The 26,358-nt window shown below is 36.4% G+C and overlaps 3 protein-coding genes and 2 long non-coding RNA genes across 6 annotated transcripts; 3 read left to right on the top strand and 2 right to left on the bottom strand.

The window, feature by feature from the left end:
• The first annotated feature begins 3,803 nt into the window (after positions 1 to 3,803).
• Positions 3,804 to 9,425, top strand: LOC113358552 (centromere protein O-like). Of its 2 annotated transcripts, none has more exons than XM_026602149.1 (13): positions 3,804 to 4,023; positions 4,107 to 4,151; positions 4,240 to 4,288; positions 4,391 to 4,439; positions 5,089 to 5,159; positions 6,011 to 6,069; positions 6,230 to 6,328; positions 6,452 to 6,509; positions 6,685 to 6,821; positions 6,994 to 7,050; positions 7,849 to 7,946; positions 8,269 to 8,462; positions 8,946 to 9,425. In XM_026602149.1, exons 1-13 carry the CDS (start codon positions 3,913 to 3,915, stop codon positions 9,014 to 9,016), a joined length of 1,098 nt encoding a protein of 365 aa, XP_026457934.1. In that variant the 5' UTR covers positions 3,804 to 3,912; the 3' UTR covers positions 9,017 to 9,425. The 2 variants fall into 2 exon arrangements, with proteins under 2 accessions (XP_026457934.1, XP_026457933.1); XM_026602148.1 differs by having other exon boundaries at positions 4,104 to 4,151.
• A 1,988-nt stretch (positions 9,426 to 11,413) lies between these two features.
• LOC113360582 (protease Do-like 8, chloroplastic) lies at positions 11,414 to 12,272 on the bottom strand. Its single transcript, XM_026604078.1, has 3 exons — positions 11,968 to 12,272; positions 11,547 to 11,614; positions 11,414 to 11,454 (listed from the first exon to the last, which is right to left on the bottom strand). The coding sequence occupies exons 1-3, from the start codon at positions 12,270 to 12,272 to the stop codon at positions 11,414 to 11,416; spliced, it is 414 nt and encodes a 137-aa protein (XP_026459863.1).
• Positions 12,273 to 12,311: 39 nt separating this feature from the next.
• LOC113362070 lies at positions 12,312 to 13,026 on the bottom strand. The gene is made up of 4 exons (XR_003365534.1): positions 12,971 to 13,026; positions 12,728 to 12,794; positions 12,489 to 12,564; positions 12,312 to 12,362 (listed from the first exon to the last, which is right to left on the bottom strand). It is a non-coding gene; the product is annotated as an uncharacterized LOC113362070 (long non-coding RNA).
• A 1,665-nt stretch (positions 13,027 to 14,691) lies between these two features.
• LOC113362069 (peroxidase 16-like) lies at positions 14,692 to 16,400 on the top strand. The gene is made up of 4 exons (XM_026605069.1): positions 14,692 to 15,188; positions 15,288 to 15,485; positions 15,573 to 15,738; positions 15,824 to 16,400. The coding sequence occupies exons 1-4, from the start codon at positions 14,967 to 14,969 to the stop codon at positions 16,231 to 16,233; spliced, it is 996 nt and encodes a 331-aa protein (XP_026460854.1). The 5' UTR covers positions 14,692 to 14,966; the 3' UTR covers positions 16,234 to 16,400.
• A 556-nt stretch (positions 16,401 to 16,956) lies between these two features.
• LOC113362068 lies at positions 16,957 to 19,329 on the top strand. The gene is made up of 3 exons (XR_003365533.1): positions 16,957 to 17,203; positions 17,434 to 17,514; positions 17,607 to 19,329. It is a non-coding gene; the product is annotated as an uncharacterized LOC113362068 (long non-coding RNA).
• The last annotated feature ends 7,029 nt before the right edge of the window (positions 19,330 to 26,358 follow it).

Genomic DNA, 26,358 nt, shown 5'->3' with positions numbered 1-26,358 from the left:
TGAAAAATATTATTGATGAGCTTTGTCGAGTATAACCTTAATTTAATTATTCAATTTGATGCACTAAATATTAGAGGTCATAGTTCTGAACAAAAAGTTACTTCATCTATATGGATTCTAGGTTATGGAAAACCAGCGGATGCGAGCGATGAGTACCTTCGTATGGTCAAAAAAACTTCATTCACTTATCTTTCATTGTTTTGCAAAGTAATAATAATCATTTTGGTCCAACGTATTTACAAACACCAACCGAGGAACATGTTAGACAAATATTAAAGTAAAACCATGCTAGGTAGTCTTGATTGCATGCATTGGATATAGAAGGGATGCCTTGTTTATTAGGCCGGTCAATATAAAGGTCATTACCCGAAACCAACCGTTATCCTCAAAGCTGCTGCTTCTTATGATTGTTGGATATGACACGACTTTTTTGGTCTTCCAGGTTCACAAAAATGATTTTAATATTTTGCAAAAGTCACCTCTGTTTGAAGATATAAATTATGGAATTTGTCCCGAAGTTCGATTCACAATCAACGACGATCAATACACTCATGGGTATTATCTTGCAGATGGTATTTATCCAAAATAGTTAACCTTGGTTCAACATTACCGCCAGATCCCTGCCGGTGCATTGGGTAATTCATACCGACATTTTAACGAACGACAAATGGTGTTGAGGAGGGATGTGAAACGGTCTTCTGGAATTTTGAAGAGGAAGTTCTCTATCATTGGTGGGTCATATCGTAGTTTAAGTCCTCGTGAAATGCACAAGATTATGCTCACTTGCATAATTATACATAACATGGTAATGCAGGAAACCCGTCGTGAAAAGGAGTGGACTAGCTATGAAGATGAAGATTTCATGTCTGACAGTCAACCACATAGAGGCGTTCCTGCAAGAAACTATGTGCAAATGACTAATTATATTCAAAACCAGAATTTGTAATCTTTGGGCAAAGTATGGAAGAGCCGGTGGGCGTAATTATTGAGTTTTATTTTATATATCATTTTAAACGTTTAATTTTCAGTTTGTTTGTAGTTTGTTTATTCAATATTAAGTTAATGAGATAAACTATTAAGTAGAATGCAAGAACATTTCAAATTAAGATTCAACATTGAAAATTAAAATTCAACATTTCAAATAAAAACTAAAATTAATGCATTAATTATCTAGACGTATTATTAAATCGAACTCATCATCACCAGCTTGGTTTTTATTAAATATAATTTGTTGTTCAATCTGTGGTTGTAGCCTGTCAAATTCGATTTGCCACACATATTTTTGCCGGGGGATCATAATTGAAGTGTCATCTTGAAGAATGTTATGCTTGTCATAGTCGTTGACAAATTTTTCTTGAGAAAGATGGCTTCTTTTTCGTCTCCCTGTTTTGGAATTTCCTGTCAACCGCTCTTTGCTTCTCGACGGTCTGCTGATGTTCTATAAACTCTTCCATGTTAAAACCACCGGAGTTTCCCCCTTCTTGATCTAATTTTCTAGAAAGTTTTGTTTTCTTTCTTCCTATAAGTTTTTTATTAGCATCTAAGTTGACATTTGGGTTTCTTGGGTGAAGAATTTGATGGACATGGTGAAAATGGTGAAGAATTTGGTGTTGAGGGAGAAGAATTGTACGCTGACCTTTCAGGTACTTGTTGATTAACTGCTAATATGCATGGATTATATTTGTTCAATACCTTTAAAATATGATAACAACTTTCGGATTGGAGATTTTTCCCATTTTTATGCTGCCATTCTGTACGAACCAGTCTTTCAACATCACCATCCACAAGACCACTTTCCCTACCTCTCTTGGCTTGCATTATCAATGCAATATAAGAGGCGACTTCCATATTGATTACAATGAAACGTTGCGTCAACCCAGTTGCATCACGATCATTGATGTTCATGTTTTGCTCTTGATATCTCAGAAATATGTTATCCCACATAGTGTTACCATGCAGTTGTGCACCATTGATACAATCTTGGGTAAAATAAACATAATTACGACAAATACACTCATCTTCTGTAATGTTGAATCTTGCACCAGAACTTTGAACTTCTTACCTTTACCGTTGCCTTGACTTCGAGATTGTGAATCCATATTACAAAAAATTAAGAAACTAAGAAGTGTAGAGAATGTGTGATTAGTTAATCTTGTTTTAGATCAGAAGAATATTGAGAGATAAAGAAATTCTAGAGAGATTTAGAAATTCTGGTGTGAGTTGAAATGAATTTGAATTCGGATATTTATAGATGGGGAAATTGTAGCCGTTGGATGAGAAACTGATGAGCGATGATCTAGTCAACGAGCGACAACATGACTAGCGATGGTGCTGGACATACCAGCTTGTGATGTCAAGACCATAGAGCGATGAAGATTATATCGCTCAATGGAAACTCCATCGTATGTGCCTAAGTGGTATATTCGACACCTTGGCACATACGCTTGCCCCTTTGTCATACCCATAGTGGGTCCTAAAGTGACAAAATTGTTTGACATGTGCATATGAATAGGCATAACGTGCTATATTATGCCGGTTTCTATGGGCATGGAAAAGCCATGAGTTTTCCACCTTTGGACCCACTATGGGCGTGGAAAAATTTGCCACTTAGTCAGACCAGGTCAAGTTTCTACCTGGTGGTCGAGTGTCGACCGCTCGGTCAAGACTACACCGAATGGTCTAGTTTAGACCGGTAGCGTCTGAGACTCGACCGCTCGGTAGAAGCTAGACCGTCCACTAGATCTAATCCAGCAAACATAAATCCATCCGTCTATAAATACCCAATTCTAATTTCATTTCAACTTACACCTTCTTCCTATTTTCTTAGCTTTTCCAATTTCTGAAAATATGAACATGGATAAGCTCATAGAAGAGCAACATGCTGTCAGAAATCAAAGAGTTGAACACCGAGCTAATGTGCAAAATGAAATTGGAAGAGAAAGAAGTGCAAGAGCTGTACATCGACGTAATTTTAGTACATTAGAAAATGAATGCATTTGCAGGAATTATATTTTCTTCACTAAGCATCCAATCGTTGATGGCACATTACATGCCATTCCGTTTTGGGGACGCGTTTTACAGAAATTTGAAGAAGAAACAACAAACCTCAACAATCATGATTTGCATGGCTGCTAATGGGGGTACCATTCTGCTTGGGGGTGTACCAATCCCTTACCAAAACATGTTTTGTCTTATTTGCAATTTGGTACACCCCAAGCAAAGTGGTACCCCCCATTAGCAGCATTGATGATCTGATGCTGTTGAGTGCTCATTTCTCCAATGTTATAAGTATATTTCTATGATAAAGGAAGTGTCTCGAAACATGAGAAGTGGTGAAACCTTGTTGGACATTGAACAAAGGTGTTGTGCAGAGTGGCTCCGTGACAACGGAAAGGAGTTCTGATATGGAAGTTGTTATGAAATATTAAAAGTATTGCCCAAATTTAATCTAATTTATATGTTTTAAGTTCTTAATTTTAACTTAAATAGAAAACTTTAAAAGAAGATTTTTAGTTATAAAAAAAAGTGCAATTACATTAAACCACGATTCATACCCGGGCGGTCGAGTTAATGTCGCCGGCGGTAGAGACTCGACCGCTAGCGGTGTAGTCCAAACCGCTCGATAGAGACTAGATTGCTTAACGCTTTCGCCATACTAGCGCGACCAGTTTGCCAGGCCAACTGACATGGCATATGGGTGGCTTTGCCACCCCATAGGAACCGGCCTTAGGGCTTACCCATCAACGTGCTCTATTTGGGCTCGTTATGTTTGAGAATTCGAAAATCAAACAGTAAAAATCTAGGGCACAAAACTTTTCTCATCCCAACAAAACAAAGAAACTCAACATCTTCTTCTAAAAACCCTAATTGGAAAAAGAAAATAACAAAAATTCAGACTCCATTGTTTTACGGATGGAGAGTAACGATATGGAAGACCCGTCTCTGAAAAACAGTAATAATACTAGTTTCAAGAGAAAACTAATCGTGTTTGGGGATTCCGCTACTCGTAATAGTAATAGTAAGGTATATTAAAGTTTAACCCTAAATTACTTTGAGATTTATTTCGGTTCGTAAATAAGAATCATAACTTGTTCATTTCGCAGCAGATGGAACAATTTAAGGGGCAACCGTATGCAGCAACTGGAATGGTGGTAAGCACTTCTTAAGTCTCCTATGAATTTATTTACTGAATATTTTGATGTCAGATTGACTCACTGTGTTTGTATTTGCTTGTCGCAGAATTATATGCAAGGGGAAGATCATGGTCTGGACATTACGCGGGCTAGATGTATGTAGTCTTGTATTTCCATTCAGAGATTTGTTCTTGTTTTATTTATGTTGATGTTATTTTTACATGTTTTATTGATTGTATATGTTTGTTTCCTGACAGTGTCGAATGTTTTGAGACGACATGAACAACTTAAGGATCGACTTTCTAGGTACTACTTTGTTAGTAACTATTATCAATACCTTTAAGACATTATTTGGATCTTAGTAGCCAGGATCGTGAATAGTCATCGCGTTAGTGGCTACTAAGAGTAATTGGTTGTTTCGGTTGAGTTTTGTTACGCGTGTTATGTTTAGTTTCGTTGTAACTATTAACAGCATTGTGGGACAACATTAGACATGACTAGTCTGTAACTATTGCTGAAAGAAACCCGAGTTACAAATTTATTACGAAGCCACCAAATGGCCTATAGAAGATCTGATAGATTTGAATCCTAGATATAAAGTATATTTGCCAAACTTAGATAGCACATTGTTGATAATTAAAAAGGAGTAAGGGACTCATGTTTTGTGAGTGGGTCAATAAAGATCCTTCATCTTTGTAGTAAAAATTAACAAATATTTGAGCCATTTTTGCTTAAAATCATAGACTATTCAGGTGCATCTGATTAGAAAATTCCATCAGTGTTTTGAATATTTGGTTACTTAGATTTGGCGATACATGTGTTTTTTGTTTCCATCGAGATGTGAGAATATTTGTGTTCAGTCTCATTTTGCTTAATTTTGCAGTAAGAACAGTATTAAAGTTAAGTGTAATTTTTTCTGCCTTTAAGTGTTTTCTCATATTTAAAATTTCTCTAGGGATACTGACAAGATGGTTTATGACCGCTTACAAAGAGAATTTGACAATGCTAGAGCAGTTCAAACTGAAGGTGAGCTTTAAATGTTGTACTTATTATCATATCATATACTAGTGGCTGCTAATGTGCAGTTAGTTATGCATCTTTGGAGGTTGTTTCTTTTGTTGATAACGAAGCCTTTGGCTTAGAAGAGGCAGCAGTGGAGGTTGTTGATCTATTTATGCAATAGGATATTGTTGCACAATGTATTACATTTTATGGCACCTCCCTTGTGTCCATTATCTTCTCCTCACCTTTTTTTTTTAATGTGAAGGGACCTGCTCTCTCATGCTTATGCTTGAACCCTTAGTTTATTATGTTTTATTGCACCTCTCTTGTGTCCATTATCTTCTCCTCACCTTTTTTCTTATGTAAAGGGACCTGCTCTCTCATGCTTATGCTTGAACCCTTAGTTTTATTATGTTCTAGATCACGAGTTCGCTATGAAGTTATGAGTGGTGTTAGTAGTGTAAGTGTACCTTGAAAACAATGTATTGACCCTATTCGGTCATTTTCTGTGTGGATGATAGCTTGTTACTCATACCTGGAATGCAAAAGGACGGCGTGGGTATACAAACTTTACTTTCTTTCAAGTTTCTTTATTGTGTTGTAAAGAAACTGGTTGCTTTGCAAATAAGCAAGATGCAAAGTTGTTGTCAAAACATTAATTTTCTCGTGGGTGAGCATCAACACGTTATCCTCTCTGATTTATAGGAGGTTCTCGTTCCAACAAGTCATTTCCTTGATTATTTGTGTAAAAATTATGATTCAACCACTGTGCTAGTGAAAGGTTTTCTATGGCAGTGTCAGTCTCACCAACACATTGACACCTGATTCTTACACATTTACTGGATTTATTATATTGGAGTCTCTTCATTTTGCAGAGAGACACTTAAATGGCGAACAGTGGAATGATGGACTATTAGCTACAGTTAGGCAGCGGGTACTGTTCTTCTCAATACTCCACTGTAGTTAATAAAAGACAAGCTTAATCATTATATGTGGTGCATTATCTTAAACCACTATGGTCAATATGCTTTAGCTGTATTGCGTGCTAAATTTTTAGGGTATGCTAATACGCTCGATCATTTTTGTGGTATCAGGTTCACATGGAGTTAGAAAGAAAAGCAATGCAGGGGGATGCTAGCATGGCAGTGAATTCTCACTTCCATGGGAAAATTACTTATAGAGCAGGAACTAAGGTATTCTTTTATGCAAGGGGTATAGTTATTTAGTGTATATGACTTTTGCTGTTTGCATAATATGTTAGAGTTGATGGTCAATTCTGAATTCCAGCTTGTGGCGCTCTTATGTTATTTGAGCAGGTAATTTGTTGTCTGGAGGGAGCTAGAATTGGCATCCAGTACGAGACATCTTTTGCCGGTAAACCCATCATTTTGTGATGTTTATAAATTTTCTTTTCGTGGCCATACAAAACACTGAAGTTCGGTCTTAGAAAGATCTTTTATCGCTGTCCAGATGCTTGTCTAAAAAACTGTAACCTATTAAAAAGACATCCTGCAAACTTTCAACATTTTGTGTTTTTGAACATCAACAGGTGAACCTTGTGAGTTCTATCATTGTGTGCTTGAGAGTAAATCATTTCTTGAAAAAATGACTGTCATTGAACACACGGTTCCATTCTTTTTGCCGATACGAGAAGCAGAAAATGATCTTCTTTCCTCGAATGCAATGGTAAGGTTAGTGGCTTGGATTTTCTATTTTTTCTTTTCATTCCACCCAGTGTCTGCACTTATTTTAGTCCAAACTTCATTAGGTGCATCTCTTGGACATTTGTTGGAACTTTTTTTTTCCCGTCTTTTGCAATATTCAATGCTCATTGTTTCTGGTGCTTACAAACTTTCAGAAATTCATCGATTATGTCGGGGAACTTGTTCAGGCTTACGTAGATAGACGAGAGCAGGTATGTAATGCTTACATTTGAAGACTTTCGGTATTTGTAATATTGTATTTGTTATACATACCACACACACACACGCATCATTTGACCATTGGTTTCCCATCTAGTAAAACCTGTGATCTGTATCATGTGTCTACATAGGCTAATATCTACATGAAGAACCAAACTGACTGTTAGCCTGCTAACCCCTTTCTGTATCCTTGGTAGACATGCTGACCATTGAAAAACAAGATAGTTGCACATTGCATTCTAGGCTCTGCTGGTACAGCAAAATTGTTGAGGGTCCGGTAGTGTTCAACGAAGCATATAGTACTAACTTTAAGCCCATAGTTTAAGGGGTACGGTAGTTTTCAGCTAAGTCTTTTACTGGACATTACTACTTCGTTACCTAATCTCATATGCATATGAATAGTACAGGAATTGTAAAGAGCAAGTAGCACATGGCAATCTGTGTCTTAATCTTGTAAGATTCTGTCAACCTGTATTACAGTCAGTCTAGCGTGTCCTTGCTCATACCTTTGTGGGTTTTGTAATCACGTCTCCTTCTATCTTTCTTTACCAATATCGAGAAGAATCACTTTAGGTTTGCACACACCCTTTTCACATCAGAAATCAAAGCATATCCTCCTTTTGTATGTTGTTGTTCACTTGTTTATTTATTTTTATTTATTTTTTTGTTGAGTATTTACATCAAACAAGGGTTGTAATCTTGATACTTCACTTTCCACTTTCTCACATTTGGTTAGGGCTTCTAATTGTAGTTCATGTGCTGACTATATTATATTTTTTCATGTTTCATAGATTCGCCTAATAAAGGAGTTGTATGGAAATCAAATTGGAGAGCTTTATCATAGCCTCTCTTACAATGTTATTGAATTTGTATTGGACGATAATGATTGGTAAGCTTCATTAGTATTTTAAAATTGAAATGTGTTACTTGAATTCTACTTGAGGTTTGCTAGGACGTTATTTGTTTGATTTTGATTTAGTAGGGGAGATGCTTAAAAAGGGACCACTTTTCTTATAGATGAATGTGACAAGGATATGAATGATTTTGATTTAAGCTAGCAACTGGGTAGAAAAAGTCTTTATTTTCTGTTGATATTGAAGCTAGGATTAGCTGCTGTAGAACAAGGATATGTTATATCTTAGATGTGATTCATCATTTGTCTCTGAAATGCCGGTTCAATAACAATATTTGTGGACATTTTGCTGCTGCAGCAAGTTGACTGTGAGTCTCAGATATGCAGACCTCGTTAGCGTGCTACCCACTCGTATCAGAGTCTTAGCGTGGCCGATTAATTTGAAAAAGAGTTTATCTGCAGCTCCAGCAACAAACAACAAAAAGCCTCAGGCAGTTCCTGCTCGGCTATCTTATGCCGAGGATGCCTTGCGGACCATGACCCTTCCAGAAGGTAACTACTTAATAAATGAAAGATACCCCCGACATTTCATTTGAACATAAGGGTTGTCGAGTTGGCACTGTTGATACGTTTCTTATGGTTCCAGATATAGGATGTGTGTCAGTTTTTTGTGTTTTGCCTTTTTGGTGAAATTTATCTTTTTTCATTCCAATGGGGTTTAGCTGCAGACATCTGATTTGTCTAGATTCAGTCAATTGTTCCCCATAACAAGGGATGCTGTGAAAAGTTGTTTGTTTAATTTATTCTCAGAATGACTTCAGTCACTATCCATGTAGCAGACTAGAGCCGGCATACTTTTTTCCTGTATCGACATTTTTACTGATACTCAGAATTACATAGAGCTGTAGTATTGGTAGTTTCGATCTAGAACCAAAATTTATTAGGAAACAACCTTTTGTCTTATATATTTTTTTTTCTTGTCCCAATTTTTCAACTCATTATATTTTGCTTGCTTGTCGTGATACCACCTGGCAGCATACGCAGAGATTGTGCTGAACTTGCCGAAAGCCCTTCGTGAAATGTTTCAGAATCTAGGATCAAGTTAGGGTCTTATTTCGATTATTAGTCGTAGTATCTAAAATATACAGGAGTACCAAAGGCGGGCATTTGTACCAAGACTGCTTCAGTTACCTCAGGGCTTCATCAGGTCGAGTCGTCAAATGTAGAGAGAACTGCCAACGCAGTATCTGCAGCTACATTATATAGTTGTTTCCTTTTGTATCTGTGTACCGGTTGGACTTTGATATTTGGCCCCTTAATCCTTTTTTACCTTTGGAATGTAAATGTGAACCGATATCTTTCTTTTATTCCCAACTTAAATTAGTTTGGACCATTTCAATTAGGCTCAATGCATACCATGATTATGCTTGTAAAAACATGTAAAAAAATCTACTGTATGGACATTAGTCTGAGAAAAGTATGGTAAATTGCATTTTTTTAGTGACACATGATGAACTATATCTTACTATTATGTATGCAAACTTGATTCTACGTTTCATTTTCTCGGGTAGATGATTTACAGATAGGTTCTTCGCCTATGGATTTACGTCCCCCTAGTATTGCTGGCAGCTGGAGTACAGTCAGCACAACAAATACCTCGAGAGGAAATCACAAATTCAAGATGAAACTTCCTAAAGTCATTCATGATCTTATCAGCATCATCTTCAAGGACAAACAATCGTAGGATTACTTTCAAAAAAGAGAATTTCTTCTTCGCATGTTTCTTGATTTTGTTTTTATCTTATAGATAGATGGTTGCTTTTGCGACTGCCATGTGATTGTTCAACCAAAGTCAGGCACTGACATTTCCTAGACTAAATATCACTATTTATGTATTTAGTATTACTAGTGGTCAATTAGTGTCGCACTACAGCTTTCTTAATTTATTAGTGATGGCTTGGTGTTTTAGTTGTTGTTCTTGTGTATGTTAGGATTTTTCAACATTTTTTTTGATAATTCAACATAAAATGATTCGTTTCCCCTGGGACAAAATATTAATTTACTAGTGATGGCCGAGTGAATAAAATTTGCTTGCCGTACTGTAAGTTGTGCGAGGCTCGGACAGGCCGGCGTAAAACCTATGTTCTACTCTTAGGAGATATTCTCTAGTCGACCCGGTACTTGCTACTGGAAAAAATTTTGGATTTGGCTGAGTGAATAAAATCCCGAATAATATGCACACTATGCGAGCACCGTAGCAAGTGATAATATGCATAATTTGACAATTGAAAGTAAAGCCCTCCTAACCCTGTCAAGAATGGCTAGAAAATTGTAACTCCATTAGTCAGGCATCTGTCTAAGAGAAAATCAATATCCTTGAAAAGCCGAAGTAGAAAAATAGAGGAAAAAAGAAAACTTCAAATCTAGGCAACTCTTTTGAAGATATCTGTTGAATGGTAGATATATGTAGGTTTGATTTAGCTTCCTAATTTTGATTACAACTTTATCTTTGTCTCTAAATTATTCCTATCATCATAATCCTGATAATAGAAAGATGGACTTTTTATAAAAATAGGCCTGTTTTTTTGGTGCTTTTCAAATGTAGGCCATTTTTTTTATTTATTGCTAAACTAGGCAAGTTTTGACCAAAAGTGATGGATGGAAAGTTAGCTGCAGTTATCTTCCAGCTGTCCATATCTTCTTAGCTAAAAAGACGTTTAAGTCCTTCAAATCTTCATCAACGACACAGATTGCATAATAAAGAGAACGGCTAAGATGTCCCGTATAGAGTACACGTGTAGGAGATCTAGCCACATAAAATCAAATGCCAGGATTGGTCGTACTTTAAGTTTCTTTAATCACATGGAAAAATCCCCCATTTCGAGTATTACGTCAAAAAATATCATTTTCACCTGTAAATTATAAGCTAAATGAATTCAGCATACTTAAAAAAGAGTGACATGCTTAATAAAAATACAGTACAACATTATTTCATCTAATCTCTAGTTCCAGCAACGAAACTGAGTACACAACTGAGTGCAATAAGGACCTTAATGACTCGGTTCGTTCATTTGCAGGTTAACTCAATATATGCACAACAATTAACAATATATATTGCTACAAGAATCACGTTGGCCTTTACTTATTTTCTGATCAGAGAACATATCGCAAAAGCCACGAGGCTAGGAATATAGAAGTAACTACTACACATAATAGGGCAATACAAAGTTAACCATCTCAATGGAGTTTTTTTGGCACAACCAAACAAAGGAAGGCAGTAACAATACCAGCCTGCAAAATGGTACCAGTAAAAGTCGAGGCGCCAAGCAAATTTTGGCCTAGTAAACTAAGCAAACAGTATGCCAGCAGAAATCCCCAGACCCCAAACCTGGAATCCACTTAACTCCATTTGGCAAATGTAACTAATAAAAATGGGGTATGAGTAGAATATGATAAAAGGACTGTGTAAAGAAGACAGCGGAGATCAAGTCATTCGATCGGCATTACTTTGCAGGGTTTACTACTGCTACTTGAACTTTTCCACCTAATTGGATACTCACAAGGAATTAAGTCACTTCCTGTTCTACTTATGAAAAGAACAAAAATGGGACATTAAGAGGACATCCATGTAGTTACCTGTTTGAGTATATATTGCAGTGTTAATCCCAATTAAATTTCCTTTAGAGTCGAGTAGGGGGCCTCCGCTGCCAAAATTACAACAGAAGTAAGATAGCAGGAGTCAGTTCGTTAATGCAAACAAGCTCAGACCAAGTTTAACTAAACTTAAGAAAGAACTGTAGGACAAAAGCACTTCAATTTAGCACTGAACCAAACGCTTATAAAAGAAGCTCGGTCAGAAGTTCATCATTCTAAATCTGATCAATAGGCAGAGCAACAATTTATCCCAGAAAATAAGGAATCTTGTAGAATATCACAGGAGTTCGTCGGATAATAACACGGGAATTCGTCGGATAATTTTATATATTTGGTTTACCCGATTATGGTTATCAGACTGCTTATCACACTCCAACAATAAAAACCAAGATCCTAGACAAACCTGTTACCAGGATTGATGGCTGCATCTGTCTGAATTCCGCCACTGATTGTAACTCCAGCTTGGCTGTTAATTTCTCTATTTAGTCCACTAATAACTCCAACTGCCAGAGTGTGATCAAATCCAAATGGGTTTCCGATCGCTAAACACTGCTGGCCAACTTTTAGATCAGAAGACTGTCCCACCTTAATTGGCCTCAGCAGTCTTGTACATGTACTCCATTTACACAATCTCCCGTTTATATTCAACAAGAGAATAATGTTATTAATACTAATAACAAGCACAGTGTGCTTGGTTGACAAGATCATTTACAAGCACAACAAGTAAATACCGGTAAAACGACGAGTTCTTTGTCACGGTCTGCACCAATTAGCTTGCCCTCAAAGTTCTTTTGCACCCTTCCGAGAAATAAACACAATCAAGAAGATTGGATACCACAATAAAGGATCCAACTCATATATCAAAGGAATATCTAAATACCGCGGTTGCGTTTCAGCAATCAACGTAGAGCATCGGAACCTCACCCATCAGACGCAAGAATATTGACTCGGGCAACAACTTGACCAGGGGCAGGATTTCTTGAAAGAGCGTTGCCAACAACTGGACAGGAAGAATAACATAACTACATCATTGAGTTACTATCTGAAGTATTCTGGTTCTACCATCAGTTAAAAAATGCGAAGAAACAGTCGAATGTATTAAAAGGAACGAAATGGTTTTGCCGCACCAGCGACCACAAAGACAACGACAAACTAGTTCTTACCATGATAGTTTGTAACTATATGTCCTTGTTCATCCCAAATTACTCCTGAACCATTTCCTTCAGGAACCTGGGCACATGTGTAGTAAATGAATAATCAATACCAATAGGATTACAGGCACGAGAGGCTGGTATAAGAACTTAAAGTAACTAATGTGTCATTGAACCCAAACAGTTTCTAAACTAAGATTTCAAAATACTCAAAGACCTAATCCACTGGATTGTAATAACTCATGCCATCATTACCTCGACAACACATGGCTAGCCAGCTAACCCATGGCTAGAGCAGTGGCAAAGAGAAGAGACGTGAACTGACTACTTCAAGACCTGAACTGTCGTTCAGGCTTTCTGTCGAACACCTTTGTGTGTGTGAAACTGGGAACTCAGAGATGGCTATTTTGCTGTTGTATGAGCTCCCCTTTAACCTGCAATCGAATTGGAGATAAACCCATTCTCGTGTACCTTCTCAAATACACATACATTCACTAATCAGTCACCATTCTTCCCTCAAATCAATGGTGGTAGCTCAAGTTCTTTCCTGTACGGTAGCCGACATCTTTTTGGTTCCAAATTTGCTTTTGATGTGAAATTTCTCTGGTAAGAGAAACTTGTAGTCTACATTTCAAGAAATTACAACGAGAAACTTGTGAAATTTCTATGGTACGAGAAACTTGTTGCTGTTAATTGCTCTCCAAAACCAGAAACCCATCGATGTTGTTGTGTAAACACCATCGACTCACCGAATTTCATCTCGTTGTGGAACCTTGCTGCTGTCAGTTCTTAATATGAGAATCAAATTGTCAAGAAAAATACAGATTTGCATCAAAGAACCCCCAAAATAGATCCATTTAAGAACCCCCAAATTCAGCTGATGCTGCTGTTGTAGAATGACTATTACTGCCTGCGAATCTTCACATACCAATGTTCCTGGTGGTGCTAAAATCCACGATTAAATCTCTTCTAAACATCCACCATTAATGTTAATTAGGTTTGATTAGAGAAAAACCCCTAAGTTATCTCTTGATTTTAGCAGAAGAAAAAATTGATTTAGAAGAACCAGAAAGAACTAGAGAGAAGAAGGAAGAAATGGACGAGAATCACTATATGATATTTTGGCGAGATTTTTACAAGTCAACGCGATAAATTGACCGAGATGGTTAAAGTGGATGGAATCCGTTTAACTTGCCTAGTTTTGCAAGAAATAAAAAAAGTGGCCTACAAATGAAAGTGAGGGTTCAGACTAGGCCTACTTCTGCATATTAGGACTTTCTGCTTCTTTTCCAGCTCAAAAGCGAAGACGTGTAGATTTTGGCGGGACAATAATGATGTGATGGATGTATAACCAGATCAATGAGGGTTCCATTTGCGGAAACAAGACAGATTAAAAAGCTTGAAGGCTCTAGTCACAATTAGTGCTTTGACAAGTGCACTGTATGTATCGAGAAAAGGATAGATTTTGGAGCTTCATTGCTTGGCTCTGAGAGGGGGGTTCAGCTTGATTTAGGGGTTACCTATCAAAAAACTGAACATGCTTGTAATACATCTGGTCCACTCCATTATGTGCTTTCAGAGGACAATTCTTTGGAGTCGTGGTAGTTCTAAAATGGTAGATTAAATCAACATGTTCTTTTGTATATCATGGCAGCATCTACAGCTTTTGTGCACGCGTACGTATAACCTGAATTTATTATAGCTGCTTAATATCCTGAAAAAAAGAACGAAATAATGACCCTTTTCATAGAAATGGGATATTTTTATCTCGCTAGCACTGGTCTATCATCATATATGTAGCCCACAAACTGGAATCCAAAATAATTAACTTTATTGCAGCATAAAGCATACCAATAGCTTTATACATAGCAGTCTATTTCTTTCTTTATTCTCTATTCCAAATACCTAAAAATATATACATTCATTATTCAAGATTGTTGTTGTTGGATTGGCATTCTATAGATATGGATACATCTGACAGAGTGTGCAAATCCAAATCCCAGTGACTACCACCACCGCCACTACTTCTTCACTGCCTTTTGCTTTTCTCCAACATTCTTTTTGGCCGTCTGTTTTTATGAACTTGTCTTTATATATCTCTACAGTGTAATTGATTAATCAAAAAACCCATAAGATTCTTGGTAGTTTGACAGGTAATTACTACACATTTCTACCAACCACATTGTTCATCAGCCATCAGCTTTTATGTATCTAGTATAAAAACCCTGGAGTACCAATTCCAGAACAAAACATGGGTTCAAGCAGTACTCTGAAACTCTTTTTGTTTCTCTCTTTACTGAGCTCACTTGTCATCAGCTCATCTGCTTCTCATCCCCTTCACTTCAATCACTACAGAAACACTTGTCCCAACGTCGAGTCCCTTGTACGAAATGCCGTCACGCAGAAATTCCAGCGAACTTTCGTCACCGCCCCTGCCACCCTTCGCCTCTTCTTCCATGATTGTTTCGTTAGGGTACATTTGTTTTCTATTCTCTTCATCTTTAACTTTGATCGTTTGCTTTAGTTTTATGGTATCTGTGATTCTAATTGGTTGTTTTCTTGTTGTGTTTAGGGCTGTGATGCTTCAGTTTTACTCAGCTCGCCGAGTAACAGCGCGGAGAAGGATCATCCAGACGATATATCGCTAGCCGGAGACGGGTTTGATACAGTTATCAAAGCAAAAGCTGCTGTTGACAGTGATCCAAGGTGTAAGAATAAGGTCTCATGTGCTGATATTTTAGCCTTGGCTACTAGAGATGTTATAACCTTGGTAAGTAAATGCTAGAATCACCTTTGGTTAGTCTCTAATATGCAAAGAATGTCCGGTAATAAATTTGCAAATATATATGTATGACAGACGGGTGGACCATCATACCCTGTTGAATTGGGCAGGCTGGACGGCAAAATCTCCACGAAAAAAAGCGTTCAACACCGTTTACCGGAACCGACCCACGGTTTAGACCGTCTCAATGCCCTTTTTGCTTCTCATGGACTTACAGAGATAGATATGGTTGCACTATCAGGTAGTTTATAGTATAATTGAACCATACATAAATGAAAACTTGTAAAACCAAGTTAGTAAATTTGAGTTTGAATCTGTTGTTGTAGGTGCACATACAATTGGGTTCTCTCACTGTGAAAAGTTCGCAAAACGGATACATTATTACAGTCCGAACCAACGGGTCGACCCGACTCTAAACCAGGCATATGCGAAGCAACTACAACAAGATTGTCCACAAAATGTGGATCCAAGAATAGCCGTTAGTATGGATCCGACTACACCATTTACGTTTGACAATGTATATTTTAAGAACCTTCAACGGGGCTTGGGTCTATTCACTTCGGATCAAGTCCTGTTTTCGGATTTCAGATCAAGAAATCTTGTGAATGTTTTCGCTGAGAACAATACCATGTTTGAACTGGCTTTTGTTACTGCCATTACCAAACTTGGTAGAGTTGGTGTTATTACTTCTAGTCACCGCGGAGAAATTCGACGTGATTGTTCTTTTGTGAATTAGAATAAGAGAGACTTTCATTTTAAATACGACTAGTACCTGTAATCAGTGTTAGATTTTAGTTTCTTTATTTTGAGCTCAAAAAGACTTGATGGATGGCTAATGGTTTTAAACTAAATAACATTCAAGAAGAAATTATACTAGCCTTTTTTTTTCTTTTTTTTGAGGCATATTATACTAGCATTTGTTAACTATACTCCGTGTAAGAGTAATCTTCCTCCTTAAAGATCTTGTTAAAATTTGCTCTCACATTGAACGGTGATGAAACCCTCATTTCTTATTGGACCTTTTCTAATGTAAAAGATATGGTGAAGACACTTGGCATAATGCTATTGGTTGGAATAGATATTTTTGTGTTACACTTTGTTTACATCAACTACTTAACTGTTCGTTAGTAACCGCATTTATAGAAAAAGTAGGTGAATAACACTTCTGTCGGATTTTCAACCCAAATCATTGAGTTACACCATATTTACACCAATACTTAACTGTCTGTTAGTAAAGGTGGACAATAAATTTAACCTATTCAAAATTTAACACCAAGTTATAACACGCGGTTTCTTTATATTTTTCGTTTCCAGCTTAATTAAGGAAATTGATGTAAACACGGTGAGTCATCAGTTTTATAAGGGAATTTCTATACACACAACCATGGATTCCACAAGGATTCCTAATCCGTGCGGTCTATAATACGGAAACAATTCATCTTTCCCAGTCTATATATAAATTACATAAACTACAGATCGAAGAACATAAATTGATGTTTTATTGAAGAAGAAGAAGGAGGAGGAGCACGTCATAATGCGCAAGTGATTTCATGGAAGCTATTCATCGACAATAGCTATGATCCACGTCACTTGGACGGACAACATAAACCTAGGTTCCTCATTACTGTATACGGTGAGATGATTCATCACTGCGTTTGGTGTCATATGGCGAACTAAAGCTTCCTCTTGGGAAGCATCGGCTCAAGGTAGCCTTTTACTAAATGTGTTATATACCAAGAATTTTCATTCATATTCAGTAGGATTACAAGAATTACATTTCAATTTTTGTTTGGTATGGTTAATTTTTGTTTGATATGGTATACAAAAATTACATTACGAAAGGTTAATTTTACAAAAAATACATTTCAATTCATATCATATGTATTTCTTCAATTTTTGTTTGATATGGTTAATTCTTATATGCAATTGTTCTCAGATCGAGGAGTGGTAATGAAATTGCTTCCAAACAGTTTGTTAGCTTGGGTGCTATACGAAGAGTCTTTAATCTCTTTTTTGAGTAAGTTGGTAGTTCCTTTCGTGTTTTTCTAAAGCATGTTTTAAGGAGCAGAAGCTTCGAAATAATGGTGATCCATAAAATACATCGTGCAGGTACCCATTCGTAATGCGTTGCATCACCAGGTAAAAGGTATCATCTTATCATGTTTGGAAAGCATGCCTACAAGCGGACCAAACACCAAACTCCCATTCATTCTGGTGGTTCAGATTAGGTATGCCTAAATTCATTGCATATTAGATTTGATTATGTATTTTATTTCACGGACATTATACTACAGTTTGAATCTTTGAAGTCCGGTATTTAGCATGTTTGAGTTATGCGCAAAGAGGTGGGAAGAAATGGTACGTGCTCACTTTTACATTTTTAATCTCTCCCACTTGCTTCTGAATGAATGTATATTATATGTCTCTATATCAATTTCATTTCAGTTTTTCTAATTTGTGTTTTCTTAGACAATTATGCCATATGAAACCAGGTTAGAGCAAATTCTTATGTTTTTCCTTTTATTTGGGTCCAAATGAGGATGTACCATGAGAACTAATGCAAACTCTTAGAATGAGATCATTTACACGGAGGTCGTGCTGCGAGGTGACTTACGGAACTACATAACATGTGATCACCACCACCCACAAAATTGCTGTAACAATCCAAATAGAAAACTTTTTCTCAGGGATAGCACACTTACAAGTAATAAGATTATGCTCAGAGAAGCATTATGTAGATAGTTGCATTGCAATATTTAAAAGCCTACAAATAAATTGCATTATCTTTTCTTAATCGAAACAAATAAATTACATTATGTTCAGGAGGTAAGGCCTTAAATTGTTTTCTTGATTATATCATGTTGATGGTCTATTGAGAAGAAAGAGTTGAAGGTCAAATAAACTTAAAAGAAAAATTACAAACTCCATTGGGAAACGTAACTTATCATGTTTCGAATTTTATGGAAGTACAAATTCAACTCGGAAGTCCCAGTACCTGCTATATTAGGAAACATATTTCACGCATATTTTCTGCCGAAATAATAAAAAAAATCCCCACATATTTCCAATTTTTTCTCTACCTATTTAACGCCTCGCATCAACAAATCAGAAATGTATCGCCACGGGACAGGGCGAAGTCCTGCGCACACCAAATCGGAAATGCATCGTCAGGAGACGGGACAGGGCCCTGCGCACACGAAATCATAAATACATCACCACGATGCAGGGAGATGCCCCGCGCGTACCAAGTTAAAAAGTAAAAAGTACCCGGTGCATAGCACGGGCACAAATCTAGTTTTAATAAATTCAATTCAAATCGACCAACTTTGAAACTACAACGACAAAAATAATAAGTGATTTCCGGGTCAAATTTTGGGCACACTCCCGGTATGTGTTTTATATTTCATAGGATATTTCAATGTGACGAAATTCTAAAGACTCAAACTGGTGAGACCAATCGCTCGTATTCAATCAAATATGAATGTCGAATTGAACGCGTAGGATAATACATAGGTCAGATTTTAAGCGTTGCCGTTGTATAAATATATAAATTTTGGATACTGTACAATTGCGGTTGGGCCTGTTGCATGGTTCGGTTTTCTTTTGTTTTATGTCAAACACAAAAACGAAACTAATATAAACTCGGGAAAAATATCGTTTGGTCCTTTTATAGGTGGGCCCATGTTTGTTTGGTTCTTTGGTCAAACCCCTTACTGTTTAGTCCATAATTATTTAAAAATATTAAACTGACAAAAATACCCTTCCATGTTAATTTTTATTTATTTTCGTGTATCAGTTCATTCCAGAAATGAAATCCATACAAAAACCTAAAAAAAGCAGACTTCATTCCAGAAATGAAGTCCATATAACAACCTAAATAAACAGACTTCATTCCAGAAATGAACTCCATATAAAAACCTAAATAAACAGACTTCATTCCAGAAATGAACTCCATAAAAAAACCTAAAAAACAGAGTTCATTCCAGAAATGAAGTCCATATAAAAACCTAAAAAAACAGACTTCATTCCAGAAATGAAGTCCATATAACAACCTAAACAAACAGACTTCATTCCAGAAATGAACTCCGTATAAAAACCTAAAAAAACAGAGTTCATTTCTGGAATGAACTCCACATAAAAGCAGAGTTCATTTCTGGAATGAACTGCATCATCATCATCTTCGTCGTCTTCAACAACAGCAGCAACATCTTCGTCTTAAAAAACACCACCGTCTTCATCATCAACGGCAGTAGCAGTAGCAGATCTTTATCTTCTTCATCTTCTTCTTCATCAAGATTAACACCATTGTCTTGATCGTCAACAGCAGCAGCAACAACATATCTTCATCTTCTTCATCATCTTCATCGTCAATAGCAGCAGAAAAAAGAGAATCAAGATTAACACCATCGTCTTCATCTTCTTCATCATCATCATCATCAAAATCAAGATTAACACCATCGTCTTCATCGTCAACTGCAGCAGCAACAACATATCTTCATATTCTTCATCGTCAACAGCAGCAGAAAAAAGAAAAAAAAAACCCTAAAAAAATCATATTCAACAGTACCAACATCATCGTATTCATGGTCTACAACTACCGATCTAAATATCTAAACCGATTTTCACCTTCATCACCATCGTTTACAGCAGCAGGATGACAAATAGAAGAAAAAAAATGGAGACGCCATTAACAGGAGGAAAAAAGAAGAAGAAAGGAAAAGAGAGAGAGAGATTAGATGTGGAAAGATGAGAGAGAAAGTACATCTGAGAATAAGGAAAAATATCGTTTGGTCCTTTTTTAGGTTGGCCAATGTCTGTTTTGTCCTTTTATCAAACGCCTTTACTGTTTGGTCCATAATAATTTAAAAATATTTAAATGGACAAAAATACCCTTCTGTGTTAATTTTTTTTTGTAGCAGTTCATTCTTCAAAATGAATTCCTGTTAATTTCTACTTATTTTTTCAGAAATCACCTAAAAAAACAGAGTTCATTCCAGAAAATGAACTCCATATAAAACCTAAAATAAACAGAGTTCATTCCAGAAATGAACTCCATATAAAAACCTAAAAAAACAGAGTTCATTCCAGAAATGAACTCCATATAAAAACCTAAAAAAAACAGAGTTCATTCCAGAAATGAAGTCCATATAAAACCTAAAAAAACAGACTTCATTCCAGAAATGAAGTCCATATAAAGCCTATACAAACCAGAGTTCATTCCAGAAATGAAGTCCATATAAAAACCTAAAAAAACGGACTTCATTCCAGAAATGAAGTCCGTATAAAAACCTATACAAACCAGAGTTCATTCCAGGAATGAAGTCCATATAAAAACCTAAAAAATAGACCTCATTCCAGAAATGAAGTCCATATAAAACCTATACAAACCAGACTTCATTTTTGGAATGAACTCATATAAAAACATCAGCATCATCATCTTCATCTTCTACAACAACATCAATAGCAAAGAACTTCATCAAAATTCATCGTCGTCATTCATCTTCAACAACAACAGCAACAAAAAACGACGAAAAACACCCAAATCTTCATCTTCTTCATCGATTTCAATAACATCATATTCATCGACGTCTTCAATATCATCTTCATCGATTTCATCATCTTCATCGTCGGCTTCAACAAAAACAACAACATCATCGTCTTCGTCTTCTTCTTTATCAAGACAACAACAGAAAAAACCCTAAAAAACAGAGTTCATCTTCATCTTCAACACAAGCAGCAACAACAACATGAGATCGTCGTCGTCTTCATCAAGTAGATCGGGTTCGTCATCGTCTTCAACATCAAATCATCAAGAAAAAAAAGAGAGAGAGAGAGAGAGAGAAAAGTAGATCCGAAAAAGAAAAGAAGATGAGAGAGAAAGTAAATCCGAGAATGAGATATTTTCTAGTAATTTTGGTATATATGTGGTCACCCTAGGACCAAACCATTATTTTCTAGGACCAAACAATAATATAAGGGTATTTCTGCCACCTTACAATGAAAATTACATCATCCATGACATCACCCTAGGACCAAACCATAATTTTTAGGACCAAACTATAATATATTTTCCCAAATAGGACCAAACAGACACATCACTGAGTCAACTGGACTAGACTCTCTCTAATATATTATTCCTAGGACCATATGGTATTTCCTGCATGATTTATTCTCTCTTATTTTTTGACTATATATATGGTCCTTATCCAAAAGGGTATTTCTGCCACTACAAGGTGACATTCAAATTATCCATGACATCATCCTAGGACCAAACCATAATTTTTAGGACCAAATTATAATTTATATTACCAAATAGGACCAAACAGACAATTGACTAGGTCCACTGGACTAGAATGTCTCGAATATATTATTTGTAGGACCAATTGGTATTTCCTCGTATAAACTCATTGTTTAATCGAGCAATCCTTATTCAAGAATTTTTTTTCTTCATCAAATGGTTAGATTATACTCATCGAAGATCTTTCCTTTTCCGATTTAATCGGGTATATCATGCTTGATATTGATATTGGGATACGTTCAGGGATATACCCGATTAAATCAATCTACAAAGCAAGTTTGGCAGGCTAAACGCACCAGTGCAGAAGAGGAAGCAACAACTACTCAGTTGGACGAAGAAATAGCTAAGGCTGAAGAAGCTTGTCGCTTAGCTACTGCTGATTTACTTAAGCATAAGCAAGCTGCAGCTGATCATGCAGCATTGGTAGCTCGAGTTGCTCACTCAAATGTGGCTACAGAGGGTAGTGTTTCTGGTAATAATAATGCAACTGCCCATGCAGTTCAAGCAGCAAAAGAAAATAGTCCGGGTAACTCTATTGTGAGTACAGCTACAGACGAATGATATTCATAAATAAATTATACCATCTGATGATTGGCAGCAAGTAAAGAGTAAACACTCGTTTTCTCCAGATACAAACAAAAGTAAAGGTACGTCGTTTACTTTTACACCGTTGGCAGATGATTTGCTCCGCACAGAAATAATTGTCAGTAACAATCCTTATGAAATTCTTAGCTCAGAACCGGGCTTTTGAAATGATGAGGAAGTTGTTCATGAGGTGGAAGACAGTCAGGCAGATGAGCAAATACATGATGATGATGATGTAATAAACGCAGTTAACATGGCAGATGAAGTGAAAAACCCAAAAGAATGGGGTACCCTGTTGAATGATTCAACTAAGCACATGGAGTCTGGTGTAGCCAAGGAGTCTTGTAGTGAGATTTCCGTTAGTGCGGCAGTTAATGATAAAAGCTAAATTTTTTAGATGAGTTGGACACAATAGATGAAGGGAAGAAAATAGCTTTTCGTCCAAAAATGGAGGCCCTAAGGAAACATCGTGATTCATATAAGAATGAAAATCTTCTCACCAATGAAGAGCTAGACGAAGCAAAAAATATTAAGAATGATGAGGTTCGTGCTAATTTCATTAGAAATCCAACCTACAGAAGAGATTATTTTAAATAAAAAAAGGAGCTAATGGATAGAGTTTCAAGTAAGAGAAAAATTCAATCTCCTATTAAACTTGTTCCTGGTAATTACGCTTCGGATGAAGATGAGTATGATGATGTTTATGAAGAGTGAAGATTATGGAGACTCTGAACTTTTGGCAGAAATTCTTTCGGGTTTACAGTCTAAGAGGTGAAACTTTAGAATTAGAAATAAGAGACGCTTGAGAGGAGTAGGATATAGCCGTCATTAGTTTCCTTGAATTTTCTCTTGATGTTATTTATTTTGTGTTAGTTTTTTTGGAGTTTTTTGAGTTATCTTTGCAAATATTTTTTAACCCATTTGGTTTCTGGGAGTGGAGGGTCTTGGACCCTCCTTGTAATTCTTGTAATTACGTTTTTTTTTTTTGCTTTAATAAATGGACTTAGCAAATAAAAAAAAGATATATCATGCTTGTCTTATGTAGTTTTTCAGATTTGTTTCTTTTTCTTCGTCGTGTTATTTGGGTACATATTGCCTCAAGTACATTGTTATGTTCATTTTTTATCGCATGATGTACTTGATCTCTGTGTAACCTCTATTTAAGATTAAATAGGGACAAATCATTTTCTATAACTCACGAAACCAAAATCCCGCTATTTTTTTGGGTTTTCAACTTTTGAAGGGCTCTAAAAAAAATGAATTTATTTTAATTAATTAGTTAATCAAGTACATTTTAATTATAACTAAAGCAGATTACACGGTGGTGAATGGAAAATTGCTAAATATTTTATATTAATAGGTATCTAAAAAGATATTTATACTTTTATGATTTCTAAATATTCTTTTTTATATACTTTTGAAACTATGCTTTTACAATTCATAAGTTACTAATAATTTTTAATTATAGTCTCTTTATCTATGAATATATCCATTAGAGTTTATGTATATTACTAGGTCTTAATCCGTGCCGCAACGGCACAGGCATAATTTTTATTTAGTTATGCATTTTTCGACGTCTGAATATTAAATATAATATGTATTAATGTCAAGTTTACCTTTTTTATCGTTGCAAAAGTAAAGGGAAATCCGATGGATATTTTTAATCTTTACTTCACAAATCCTTTCTAGCATTTTCTTCCTTGACATCCTCCTATATTGTGTCTCTCCCTTTTCGAGTTGTATCTTCAAACCAACGATGAAATTATATCGAAATTAATTTTTACGTATTTTGTCCCAAAATAAAATATCTTATCGATCTTTTAAAATTTTATTATCTTTCTACATCTTCCTTATTTTAGTGAACGATGTTAGGATCTTCATGAACAATAGGAACCTACTATGGGCCCGACAATATAGCACTGATGATGTCCCTACTTGGCCATCTTGGGATAACAGGTAAGCGGTTTTAATCTAAAAGGCTTCAGTGCTACGTAGGGAGATGACCAAGCCTATTAAGCTCCATATGTACTCCTCTTTCTTCCACGTGGGACTATCCCTAGCTATACTTAAGTGATTTATCGCGCACATACTCCAACAATTTCCACCTTGGTGATATTAAACCACTTCACCAGTCCAATCACACTTCACCATATGATTACCATCTATATATGTTACCCATCGATCATGATTATTGTCACTATGCGCCCTACAATCCTACTCCACCTTGAGTTAATGAGAAGGAAAGAACCAACTCCAGTTTGAGCATTTCCTTTCCCACATAGAACCCTTCTACTTGAGAGTTAATGTGTGAGACACTAACTCCACCTTGAGTTCCAGTTCAACCTTGAGCATTGCCTTGCCGATCTAGAACCCTGTTACATCTGAGTTAATGGGTGAGACACTAACTCCACCTTGAGCGCCATTTCAACTTCGGGCTTTGCCTTCTTCACCTCGAGTCTGATTCCACTTGCACCCTAAACCGGGTGACATCCACAACCACTTCTACGTTCGGACAGTAGCCCGAACTACGGGTTCTGTTACCAATTGTTAGGATCTTCATGGACCATCAGACACTACTCAGAGCCCGACCACATAACACCAAACCTCACTTGACCACCTTGGGATAAGAGTTGTGGGGTTTTTAACTAAAAAACCTCGGTGCTATGTATGGAGATGCCCAAGCTTATTCTATGTTCTTTCTATTTCAATGACATAATTAAAGTCTAATTCATTCACTTAAGATATTATATTTTAAAGTGTTAAGTCATTTCCAATGGTAACCATTTTACTCACATACGATGTAGTTCTAGTTTTTCAAAATTCCCATGTATATTATGTACGTAATTCAATTCGGCGGGAAGAGTTCACCGAATGGAATATAGGTAATGACTTGTCCTTTCGTAACATTGTGGTCTTTTCAACATATTTGGATCCAGAGTTGGTAAAAATCACTAAATTTATGCGTTCTCGGGAGAGAGTAATCTAGGGATGCGCTACCTCCCAGAAAACTGATGATGGATGACCACATCGGTTTTAATTGAAAATCACACACTGTCGGATAACCATAGTGACTAACTGGGGACAATATTGGCGGAGGATCAGGTCCTTACAAACGGTATTAGAGTCGACCACGGGTTACATGTCAAGGGAGAAAGAGTATGCTTGACGGATTGTGTCAGGAAAGGGTCTCATGAGTGAGAAAAAATGCCAGAGTCTAAGATTGAACATTTTCCCTACCCGAGGATGGATCCAAATTAAGTTGAAATATAGGTAATGGTTTATCCTTTCCTAACACCGAAATCTTTTCAGCATAATTGGTTTTGTGGTTGGCGAAAAATCTCTATTGTTAAGCATGCTCGGTATTGAGTAATCTTGGGATGAGTGACCTCCTAAAAAGCTGCTGCTAGATGACCGCAGCTGTGACCATTGAAAAGCCAATACTGTCAGATGACCGCAGTGGCTTAGTGAGGACATTATCGGTAGAGGGTCAGGCTATTACATTCTACGACATCATGCTTCCAAATGTGAGGTTATTCGTTGCATAAAAATAATAAAACCATGATTAGTTAGTTATTCAAATCAATAAGTAATTAACCTAATAACAATAAGCTCTATTAACAATAAACTCTGCTATCCATCACCATTGAATAAAAATAACGTTAAACATTTATCAAGAAATACGTGAGGCGATGCAAAATTACTCACTGGGCACCAATACTTCCCACTGTCACTATGGTCCACTTATATAATTGTTAGCCAATTCAACTAAGTTTGGTGCTGTTTTTTTTTCATTAAAAAAAAAGTACTTTGGAAACATATTTATAGCAATATTTTTTCATCTAAGTGTTTGGTAAAGATTTCATAAAGTGTACACTTCCAAAATCTATCAATTTTAAAAGTGGGGGAGAAGTAGCTTTTAAAAGCTTCAAAAGCAAATGATATAGTTCACCCTAGTTTCATATTTTATTTTCCAATTCT

The sequence above is a fragment of the Papaver somniferum genome, chromosome 3 (assembly GCF_003573695.1).
Source record: "Papaver somniferum cultivar HN1 chromosome 3, ASM357369v1, whole genome shotgun sequence".
In the NCBI taxonomy this organism is placed as follows: Eukaryota; Viridiplantae; Streptophyta; class Magnoliopsida; order Ranunculales; family Papaveraceae; genus Papaver; species Papaver somniferum.
This window is presented reverse-complemented; position numbering and strand designations above follow the sequence as displayed.